General features: G+C 33.6%; 2 protein-coding genes across 2 annotated transcripts in view; both read right to left on the bottom strand.

Annotated features, from left to right (window-relative positions):
* Positions 1-3,183: 3,183 nt before the first annotated feature.
* The window catches only part of LOC133879635 (protein DETOXIFICATION 24-like), a 100,381-nt gene continuing 91,469 nt past the window's right edge, over positions 3,184-12,095 (bottom strand). The window contains exon 10 of the mRNA XM_062318271.1: positions 3,184-3,211. The gene's annotated coding sequence lies outside the window, so the exon portion shown is untranslated. The remainder of the gene's footprint in view (positions 3,212-12,095) is intronic.
* On the bottom strand, positions 7,270-11,241 carry LOC133879636 (protein DETOXIFICATION 24-like). Its single transcript, XM_062318272.1, has 7 exons — positions 10,725-11,241; positions 9,827-9,913; positions 9,639-9,695; positions 9,313-9,551; positions 9,100-9,218; positions 7,842-7,928; positions 7,270-7,397 (listed from the first exon to the last, which is right to left on the bottom strand). Exons 1-7 carry the CDS (start codon positions 11,201-11,203, stop codon positions 7,335-7,337), a joined length of 1,131 nt encoding a protein of 376 aa, XP_062174256.1. The 5' UTR covers positions 11,204-11,241; the 3' UTR covers positions 7,270-7,334.

The raw sequence follows: 12,095 nt of genomic DNA, 5'->3' as shown, positions 1-12,095 counted from the left end.
GGTGCCTTCCATTTTCTCCAATATTTTTGCTCTCTCGTTTCTGCGAGTGAAGAATTTGATATTTTTCCCCTTTAGGTACTTGCCAATTGCTATATATAATAGCCTTAATAGGTTCCTGGATTGAGTCGATTCAGACACTTTCTTTGAGGTTTCATTATATTATAAAAATATTAATATTTTTCTTTTCTAATTATATAGAAAAATATTAATAATGCATAAACAAAGTCATTCTATTGAAAGGAATAAAAATGGTTTCCCAAAAGAAATAGATCACTCAATTCTACAAGTTTGTCTTGTGTCTTTTTTATGTTTCTTTAAAAATGATGTGACTTTTAAAAATAAAACTACACATAAAAAAAAAATGTAATAGTAATCAATTATAAGTATAACAGTGATGTTTGAGATTAAGATTCCTTAAATTATGGTGAGATAGATAATATTTTAAATAGTAGTCGGACACTTGTACCATTAAAAATGCCGCAATTGGTCCCGTGTTCCACTGTGTATAATATTTTATCTGCTTTATTAGAAGACAAAAAGCACATCAGGTCACTCCCCTTAGCTTATTCGATCAGATCACTCTCTCTCTCTCTTCTCTAAACCATGGTTCTCTCCAAAACTGAATCCGAGTCGGATGTCTCTGTCCGCTCAACCTTTGCCTCTCCATATGTTCGAACATCGCTTCCTAGGTGGTTGATCATATCTTATACCGTTCAATTCCTTCTTCTTCTTTTTTCTTTTTTTTTCTTTTTTTTTTTTAATTGGTTTTTAGATTCAGTGATTGTCAATGACCACGCATTCATATATAATCAACCACTCGAATTCTCTCAAATTTGGGTAGATAATTTGAGAGAATCTTGATCTAAAAAATTGTCTCATTGGAGAGGAAAAAGAAATCCACCGCTAGAATAGGAAGAATAAGAAACGATTTGAATAAATTAAGTTCTCCCTTCTCAGAGGTGATTCGTGTATGAATAATAAACGATTTGAATAATTTTTTTAACTACGGTGATTCTACAACACCCATACCAGTTCTAATCGATTATCATATGTTTATCATTTCCAACAAAACATTCCTACTAATTTTAAACCTCATGGGTTTCAGTTCTTTTGTTCTTTTCTTTTTTGTTGAATTTTTTGTTAACGAGTTAATTAAGCTTGTTTCTTATCTGGATCTGTTCTTGCAGCGTACAACTGGAACCTCCTTCAGCAGATCTTCACAAGGCGTATGGGTCGACAAGACAAGGTATAGATTGGAATCTTCCCACACCAAGTGTTCGATGATTTTACTGTCTTAATTAAATTTTCAAATAATTTTTTTGTTGGGATCTAATTCTATTTCCCCTTTCTAAATATCCAATATTTTCATTTCTTATTTGCTAAAGGTTATCTTCTTTGTATTATCTGCAGTTTATGAGAACATTCTACTTGGAAATAAGCGGCTTTGGGAAAATGTGTTGGTAATAAACATTACTTGAAGACGTAAATAGACCGATCACATTCCTCGATGAAGGCCTTGAGTTGTTGCTTCATCTCTTGCCAATAGAAGACAGATTTTGATACGTTGTAGCCCCTTTTGGTACCCTTCATGAGCACTGTTATGAAATTCTTCAAGGATGGTGTGAGCTATTGGAGATGTTGCTTTGACAACAATTCGTCTTTAAAGAACAACCCTGATTGGTAAAGCCACGGCCCTACAGCCTCATCCTCTTGAATTCTTTTGACTAGCCCCTGGAGCACTTAATCATGATTCACTTTGGCATGGAGAGGTTCTATCCACTGCGGTACTGGTTGTGTAATAGCGAGTAAGGCTCCTTCTTTTTGGCGTGATAAAGCATCCCCCATAGATTTTTCAGTTCCCTTCTTGTATAGGGCAAAGGTCGTAGGTGAAAAATGATACACTGATCTGCCAGCTAACTAACGTTAACCAAGCGAGACTCGAATGTTCATTTACGATTTAGGGTTAGACGAATGTTCGTTGTACGATCTGACACACATGCCGAGCAAGCATATACCAAACGTGAATACCCCCTGAAGCAACGGGCAGAATACCAGTACATGTCATCGAACGTTATCGGTGGGAACTTCAAACATTCTTGGTAAGAACTTCAAATGTTCTTGTCTTAAGGCAAAAATTCAGTCAACCCAAAAAAAGTCAAGAAGGACTAATTTTCAATTAAGACCCAATTAACCCTAAAAAATAATTTGAGGCACTACATAGAAAGAGGTAAATTTAATCATTTAACCAAAACTTTAACATAGAGATCAAATCCAAAAGCTCAGTAAGAAAAATCTTAAACAGGCATGTGACGAAATTCGTTTATCTTCACTGGGCAGAGCACGTATTTTAGGTTTGAGATTGTGTATACCTTTAGTTACAAGCATAATGACAATACTCTATTAGTACACGATGTAGCTTGAGCAGGTTATCCAGCAAGTTGGGAAATTTGCTTACAAGCTTGATCTTCCATACAAGGCACACTTGTACTCCATGTTTTGTGCCTCAAAAAGAACTAGGATCAAACAAAATCAACAAACTTTTTCACGAGTCATTAAAGAAGGAATTAATTGTCCAACCTCCTGAAACAAAGCAATCCTGCCAAATGATACAAAAATAAGGAAATTAAGCTGCTACAAGCCCTAAGGGGTTGCTAAGGGGTTGGTTCAAGTGCTGAAAGCTTTGAACTTGATGGCATCCCCATCAGACCTAAGGTTCGAATCTTTTTGGGTGTAAAAAACTCTTTAGGGCTACGCTTGCGGCGAAGTCGAGTCTTATCGGATCCATGTGAGGGCACTTTATACGTACGGGTCCAAAATTTATATTTCAAGGATAGGTACATAAAATGACCATACTTAGAGATTTCGTAACCTTGACAAGAAGGTTGATTGAGAAAAAGAATTTTGTCTAATGATTGGGGAGTTGTGATAACACAATCCCAAAACTAAAAGTACTAATGTAGTAATGTTTTGCATTGAGATGCCCAATATAAAGATAAAATCACTTAACTAACTAGAGTAAAATATAAACTAATAATTAGAGCGATAATTTAAAGCTACAAAATCTTGTTGTCTTAATAAACTTAAAGAAGAATAAAAATAGTCTTTTACATCACATTTATTCATGTGCCAACAAGACACTTATTCTACTCTAATCACTTTATTTTTCATGCATGTCAACCGGTTATCCCGACATTTTGCCGCATCTTCAACTCTGTGGAAGGAAAATGAAGATGGTGAGTTTCGAAACACATCATGAAATACAACCAAACAATAAAATGGCCATGTATGTTAAAAGTTTTGTTTTTTCATCTTAAAAGAAATACATTAACAAACAATTAAAAATATAAAAATATTTTTATTTTTTGTCTTCTTTCCTTGTTTATCTTATCCTTTGCTTGATAAGATAATATAAAAATTAAAAAAAAAATAATAATAAATTAGGATGGCCTAAGTGAAGGAGGGATGGTCACAGCCACCCCTATGGTGGCCGGTCATGGTGGCCATGCGGGCACCCTAGTGCTGGTCGGGTTGGCTAGGTGGCCACCCTACCTTTTTCCTATTTTTATTTTTATTTTTATTTATTTATTTTTTACAAGTAGGGCTTTATATCTGTTTGTTTTTTTTTTTTTTTTTTTTTTTTTTTTTTTTTTTTTATCAAAATAAAGTTGTACTTTATAGAATATATTTTCTCATATGTGAACCTTACCAAAAATCAATTCTCAAAATTGTTTTCAATTTTATGTCAGACACTTTTTCAATCCAAAAACAAAAAAATTGCCCAAAACACATTAAATTTTACTTGGTTAGTTGGTTTCTCAAATTTAGGTTAATTCTAAATTGATTCAAATATAATAAAGAATAAAAACATTTAGATCTAACCAATAAACCAAAGAATGAAATTTTTCAGTAAAAAATTTTGGTTTGAAAACAAATTAAAGTTTATCTCGGCTGAAATGTCTAGACCGTTTTCTTTGATTTTTGTTTTATCAATTATAATTAAATCATATAAACTAATAACCCTATGACTATGATCATGCATTTGTGTTTATGAAATAAAACCCAAAAGATTTAATATTTAACTTCCTCTAACTAACACCTCTTTTACAAAGACTACATCAAGTTACCGTTTGTGACATTTGACTACCATTAAATTACAATTTGGTTGCAAAAGAGTCCCTCTATTAATTGTTAGCATTAAAATGTTAAAAAAAAAAAAAAAAATGGTGTTCGTGACCTACTACACGTGTATATTTTGGACTTGAAATGCCCAAATGTCTAAAATATGGATGTGTAAGTTATATAAGACATTTTCTATCTATTTTAATACAAATATCTTATGGAGGGACCGAATCTAAATGAAATAGTAGCTTGAAGAGGCCAAATGTCATTGGTTAATTTGGTTGGTAGTTTAGAGTGTATTTCCCAATAATAGTTTAGGGCAATTTTAGTATTTGAAGTCCAAAATATGCACATGTAGGTCAGGAGTGCCCTTTTTGTCCGCTTTAACACCAATAGCTAAAGGAAGGGCCCTTTTGCAATAAAATGGTATTTTGAAGGAGTCAAGTGTCACGAATAGCAGTTTAATGATATTACAAAATGGGTCTCAATTTGAGAAGAGTAAGTATATTTTTCCATGTTTTCTTTAAAGATTCACTAAACTAACTTCACCTATTGGGCCCATGTAAAATATTTATTAAACTTATGCTCCGTTTGTTTCGGCGTAAAATGATTTCTGGAAAATGGTTTCGGTATTTTCCGGTGTTTGGTAGGGGCGAATAATGGTCAACCGAAAAATGATTTCCGTTTGACAAAAAATGCTTAACAAATTTCGAAAAATGATTTACGCTTTTTAAAAGCATAAATCATTTTCCGTAGATGGTAGATGCAGTCGACTCTCTTTTAAAAAACACAGTCGACCTTTATGTTCAAGCAGTTGACTATTGCCGAATTTCAACAAGTCAAATTCCGACTCCAGTCGGTGCTGGAATTCGACAAATTAAGCCGAAATCCGGCGATGTCCGGCAGATGTTGCCGGATTTCGAGGATACCATGCCAGATTCCGGCCGGATCCGGCCAGAACTTCGGAGATCCGGCCATCTGGGCGGAATCCTGGATGGATCCAGCCGTCTAGCTGAGATACTGGCCGGAGAGGCCGGATCTGGCTGTTCTGGCCGAATCTTCGGCCAGCTGGCCGGAAACTGGCTAGGACGGCCGGCTTCTGGTCAAATGGCTGGGATCCGGCCATTTTTGCCGGATTTCGGCAAAGATCGCCGGATTCCGGCAACTTTTGCCGGAATTTGTATATGTCAAATAGAAAAAAAAAATATTTTTATATTATTTTATATTAATATTTTTTATTTTGTGAATAAAATTTAATTTTTTTAAATTAATATGATTAAATTAAAATATAAAAAACATTTGTAATTTTCTGTACGCGCCAAACACCGAAAAATGATTTCAACGGAAAATATTTCAGAAAAATGACTTCCCTAAAACTATTTTATTACGGAAACCATTTTATAGCGAAACAAACAGAGCATAAATTAAAGATCCATGGGTATTTGAACACCCCTACCTAATTGCATTAGAATAACAAAAAATGAAGAAATGTTATAACTCATTCTAGCGTATTTTTGGTGTCCTTCTGAATGATGTGGATTTAATTTTCTTGCTTAAAAAATTGCATTTCGTCGCCTTTTGAGATTTTTTTTTTTTTTTTTTTTATTTTTATTAAATCCATGTAACTATAATTATTTTCAGGTTAATTAACAACTTGATGTTGAATACCTACCGTTATAAATAGACCTTGAAGATCTTCTAATATTAACAGATTTTCTTTTTACATGCAGCATATTCAAGCTTCTAGGGGTGTAAACAAGCTGAGCTACTCGTGAGCTTACTCGAGATCGGCTCGAATAAATTCGACTCGTGCTCGAATCGATTATTAAATGAGCTACTCGTGAACACGAAAATCAAACTCGATTATTAAACGATGCAAACTCGTATAAACTCGACTCGACTCGACTAAAGCTCGTGAACCCGCTCGTATAAGGATCGACTCGTTTATTAAGGCTCGACTCGTGTATATATATATATATATAAAACTAGTTTTATAATATAGTATATTAATAAATAATATACTATATGTAAGCATAAATTAAGTAATAAATAATAATAGTTATTAGTTAGTATATATTAATTGGTTATAGGTATATAAAATAATAAAAGTGAATAATATCAATAATTAATTATTAGTCATATGATATAATGATAATTTGTATACTTAATCATATTATTCATGTTATATAATAAGATTATATGGCTATATGATCATATAATAATATAACATTGTGCCATATGACATGTAAATATAAAATATGCAATTACTTTATTATATGTTATGAGTTTATCATTAAATTCTTAATAATCATTACATCACGTGATCTAAGATCTAAGATCTAAGATTTAAGATCATACGAGTTGTTAAATCATGTTAATACATTAAATATGCTATCATATGATAATACTTAGATCGTATGATCATATAATATTAGTATTATTAGTAGGTAGTTATAAATTATGATTTATGACTCATAAATTCATAATGATCAATTTGACCATATTTAATTACTTATTATAGATTCATAGATAATTGTAATTCAGATTCTAGACTCATTGGCAATTGCCTTATTGTTTGCTTTTATTGCAAAATTCTAATACGTGCAAGTGCACATTATTTTGAAAATTTGTGGTTTAATTTTTAATTTTTTTTTTTTGGCTAAAGTCAATAATTTAAATTATGATACGAGCCGAGCTCGAGCCGAGTACTCGAGCTCGGGATTGACCAAAATGGCCGAGCTCGAGCTCGAGCTCGGACAATAGTTTTTGTTACGCGAGCCGAGCTCGCACAAGATTTTTCAGCTCGTGTCGAGCTCGAGCTCGAGCTCGAGCTTTACTGTTTGTTAAACGAGCCGAGCCCGAACAGGCAATACCCGCTCAGGATCGGCTCGTTTACACCCCTACAAGCTTCTAATCATTTTCAGAAGATAAATATCTACTTAAAGCTCATCTTTTGTTCTTTTATATTAAAGCTAAAATAAAAAAAATAATAATAATGAAAAAAAAAAAACACACACAGTAAAGAAATCTGGGGGCGTATATACTATAGCAAGAGGAAAAAAAAAAAAAAAAAAAAAAAAAAAAAAAAAAAAAAAAGCAAAAAAATGTACGAAATCTGAATAATATACCCAATTAATTTACCGTCTTAGAAGTTATGCTGTAATCACCGAGACGAAGAATAATATATATCCAAGTACATGTAGAATGTTGGAGCTCTAATTGGTCTCCTCTGAATCAGTCAGAAACCACCTATTGAGACGCCCGGATGCCTTTTTAACCTATAATACAAACAAGTGAAATTGAGGGATCCGAATCTCTAGTAATTTCAGTAGAAAATTTAAGACAGTTTTTATGGGATTCACTTGCCCTAGTAAGTGGGTAGACTGTTCGAGATCTGTTAGGACAAGTGAATCTCGTAGAGACTCTCATATTTGCTGTCTAAATAGCTAGTAATCCAAGCAGCAAAATTGCTGAAGATCTCTATTTGAAATGGAGATAAACCATTTCATGGTCAAAATTTAATGTTGTTGCATCTAACAGTGTAAATGATGTCACATCCTTTAAATTTTTTGAATGGTACGCCAAGTCGTCAACATATTTATCATATAGCATCATCTACACCGTTAAATACAATGATATAAAATCCTGACCATGAAATGAATCACGTAAAATTGAAAGAATTATTTTATTTTAACTTCACTTATCGATCTACTTCAACGTACCTGGTCATCCCAATCCAGTCTCCATACCACGATGGAAAGCACAAATGTTTGCATTAGCACTCCGGATAACAACCCAATCCAAAAGCCCTATAAATTTCAATAAAGAAAAATGAAGTTAAGCATATAATACAAAATATAGTAGAAAAAAAAAAATTATATAATTTTGTTCAGCATGTAGAAGCCAACCTTGAATATACAAATTAAATCTCCTTAAGTCATTGAGAATGTTGTAATTAAGAAGGTGATATGTATTATATAGGTCTTAATTAGATGTAAAATTCCCTAAGCAGCTTTGCCACATATCTACAAGTCATGGCCCCTAGAGCCAAATCCTTTCTTTTCTTTTCTTTTTTTTTTTTCTTTTTTTTTTTTTTTAAAAAAAAAAAAAACCCTCCTCCTCAACTCAACCTCCTTACAAATCCTCTGCTAAACAAAACAGAGCAAACCACCTACCAACTACCCTTTACATTGAAATTTTGACACAAATTTGCAATTACCATAATTCCTACAAACAGACCACCTTCTATAGAAACCAAGCAACTACAATTAACAGTATCTTTGCTGAATCAAACTGAACAGATCATTTACAAAGGATTCTATCTTGCAGCCCCCATCTGCTTTCATATCAAATTTCCTGAATTTTCCAATCTCCATAAATAATTTTGAGGATCTTTTCCACTAATTTCAGCACATTATCATGCCTAATATCATTCCTATGCTTCCAAATGTGATAAACCACAGTCCCAAATGCTAATTTGCACAATATTACTCTTAGAGTTTTTCCTTTCTCAGCTTCAACTCCCCAGTCCACAACCTCATCCCATATAATTTTAGGATTCTCCACATCACACTTTCTTAATACCTCCCTCTAGATTCTCTGGCTGAAACCCCACTGAAAATATAGGTGATCCTTCCTTCTATACATCCTCTGCAAAAGGTACAAAATGTTTCTCCTTTCTAGTAACCCCAATGCAGCAATCCCTCCCTAGTAGTTAGAGCATTCCTAATTGCTTTAAATTTATTCAGTTAAACAGAACAATGATTACTATAAACTTAGATCCTGTTTAGGATTGCGTTAACAGTTTTAAAAGCAGGACATCAAAAGTTGTAGTGGTCCGTACGATAAAAAAGTTCAAAACTGCGTTTTTGGAAAAGCTTAAAAATGAAGTTTTTTCAAAAAGTTCTTTCAAGCTTACGTGCTCTTAGAGTACTGTGATGATTTGATATTCTGCATGTGGACTAATGAGTTATTACGTACCTTTACTGAAAGATCGGCCACATAACCGAGCAACAATGCCACGGGTACGCCAAAAGCATAGTAGGAGCCAATGTTAATAAAGGCAACAGTGCCTTGAAAACCAGCACCTACAGCCACACCTGATGACAAGAACCTAGGCAGTGGTGAGTCTTCTGATAAACATGTTTGTGTAACGAAGTTGTGGAATCACAGTAAAGAAAATGAAAGAATTACCTGAAAGTACTGGCTGAACACTATTTAGTAAGATTGAGAAAGCAAGTAGAGTAGAGAGATTTGAAACTGATTCTGCAATCTCTTCATTACTTGTAAAAATGTATGAAATTTGTTTCCCAAAAGCTAAACAGAGGACAAAAAAAATCACTCCGATACCAATTGATGTACCGAGGATAACTTTGATGGCAAATTTTGCAGCCTCAGAATTTCCTCTCCCGAGCTCATTCGATACGCGAACACTGTACAAATTACATAACAACAATCCGAGAAGAAGTGGGCATTTAACATAAAGAAATTAGTGGCATATATGGTGATAAAAGCCTTACCATGCAGCACCAAAGAATCCGAGGCATATCATAGACTCCCATGAACAGATATTGAGGCTACAAAAAAAGGTTGTTGAAGAATCTCTCAAGTAAATTGAATAGTAAAAGAATATATATATATATATATATATATATATATATATATATATATATATCGAGAGAGAGAGAGAAAATAACACAAATCTTACCAGATGGAGAAAGCTGAGATCGCCACCGTTGCATTTTGCAAATATCCAGCGAACAGAACTAGGACAGAATTGTACCACAGCTCTAAACTATTGAAGATAAAATAAAATTCAATAAAATGTATTTGATAATTCCCCCTAACATGTTTATAAAGTGTTCCATGCTACAACGAATGGCATAAGAAAAGATAAGACAACGATTTGTGCTAAAAAAGATTTTTGGGTTTTTTCAGCCCAAACAGAAAAAAGATCTATGGATATATCATCTGAATTAGAGTGAATGGATGTGTTCATCGCTGCATTTGAGGATGCAGAACATTTATAATTAATATGTTGACATCTATTGGCTGGTTTCAAGGAGAAGATGATCAGGAAAATCTTTATTAACAAAGGAAGAACAAAGGCTATTTAACTAAACTCTCTCTCTCTCTTTTTCGTAAATCAATTGGAATTAAATCTAGACGGTTAAAAAAATTTACAGCACAGTACCTAAGCCTAATCCATGACCACTGGATGAAGCTAAATTAGGTGCTGTAAAAAACTACAACACAGCACCTAAGCCAAATCCATGACCACTGGGATGAAGTTTAGGTGCTGTAAAAAAGCTACAACCTATGTACGTACTGTAGTTTTTTCAACTGTCCTCTTTCTTTCTCATAAAAACCTTTAAATTAAATCCATATTTAAAAAAAAAAAAAAAAAAAAAAAAAAAAAAAAAAAAAAAACTACAAAACCTAACCCAAATCCTTACTCTTTCTTTAAGTTTTTCAAAGCAAAATGTATGATCAATATAGACTATATGCTCCTTAATTAAGGCAATCAAGGGATCATGGAAAAATATTGAAGACAATTTTTATGTAATGTACCATAGCAAGGAAGAAACGCAGGCTAAAGAAATTACCAAAGCATGACGCCAGAGGATATTGAGAGCTTTATTACAGGGAATATATCATGGAAGGCAGCTTTCGTGAATCCTTTCCACGTATTTGGGCACCAACCTCCGAAGACGTATATAAACTCTCCAAAGACCAACAACCAACTAGAAATGCAGTAAGCCCCCATGGCACCGGGAACACCCAAGTCAAGTATGTTCACGAATATCCACGACAGGAGTATATGAATTGCAAACGAGGAAGCAGATAGAACTCCGACAATCATGTTCTTCAGCTGGGCTTGTAAGAACATCTGGATAGTCAAGGCAAAAACAAAGGAGTAGACAATAGGAATCATCCATAAGGCGATAGGTCCGGTTGCTGCTGCTATCTCTTCTTCCTCGCCAAATAGTCTGAAGATGGGAGTTGTGAAGACGAAGAGAGGGACCAGAATTGTTGTTGAAACAACATCAACTATCCATGATCTTTGCAAGTAAATACCCATCATGTGCTGTTGTCCTGCTCCAAATGCTTGCCCACATAAAGTCTCTGTCGCACTTGACATGCCCAACTTCACAAAAGATATCAAGAGAGATAAATTAAAGTACTAGAAAAAAAAATATAAAAAATAAAAATAAAAATTGTTAGCATATGACAATATAAACTAAGAGTAATGTTATTTAGTAGTCTGTTATATGATTCTTATACAACTACAATGACGAGATAAAGAAAATCAATAAGAATTTGTAAAAAGAAAAATCAATGACCAATTTCACTATCACATCGTTTAAATCATACGACTGAATGATTGGTCCTAGAAAATAGACCAACGTAAGTATGATCATACCACATCCTTCGAGAGGGCATTCTTGTTATTTCATTGAGCAGAGTAATTCTGTAATTCATGAATTTTTGGTACTTCATTTACATTATGGTTTTATCCAAAATGCATTCACTTCAAATCTGGTTTTCATTTTGCTTTCACTTGTGACTTTGTTCTGTGATCATGCATTTTTTTTTTCTTTTTAAATACATGCATGTTTTTTTGTTTGTCTAGGTGTGTCTCGTTTTCATTATGTTGTCTTTCCTGTCAGTGTTGTGTCTAGGAAGTGTAGGCAGTTTTACTTCAATGGGGGGTTTGTTATGTGCATGGTTGATTGATGGAGATGTTTTGTTGCTTTTTGTGTGGTTATTTTCAGATCTTCATGGCATCTTCCAATGGAAATGTGTGCCCCCGCCTTGACACGAGCATTCCACGATTCCTCTTTAGGGCTATAATTGAACCAAGCCCAGCTGAGTATTGAATGTTCAAGCTCAGTTTATTTAATTTATTTCAAATATGAGCCGAGCTCAAGCTTATCATTGAACCAGATAATCTGTTCAAGCTCTGTTCATTTATT

The sequence above is a fragment of the Alnus glutinosa genome, chromosome 10 (genome assembly GCF_958979055.1).
Source record: "Alnus glutinosa chromosome 10, dhAlnGlut1.1, whole genome shotgun sequence".
In the NCBI taxonomy this organism is placed as follows: Eukaryota; Viridiplantae; Streptophyta; class Magnoliopsida; order Fagales; family Betulaceae; genus Alnus; species Alnus glutinosa.
Note: the sequence above shows the minus strand (reverse complement) of the source record. Positions and strands in the feature narration are given on the sequence as shown.

Coding starts and splice junctions, on each gene's coding strand:
- LOC133879636 (XM_062318272.1), bottom strand. CDS start 11,203: ATGATGGGTATTTACTTGCAAAGATCATGGATAGTTGATGTTGTTTCA. Junction 9,552..9,638: donor GGATTCTTTGGTGCTGCATG/GTAAGGCTTTTA, acceptor TAATTTGTACAG/TGTTCGCGTATCGAATGAGC. Junction 9,219..9,312: donor TGTTCAGCCAGTACTTTCAG/GTAATTCTTTCA, acceptor TCTTGTCATCAG/GTGTGGCTGTAGGTGCTGGT.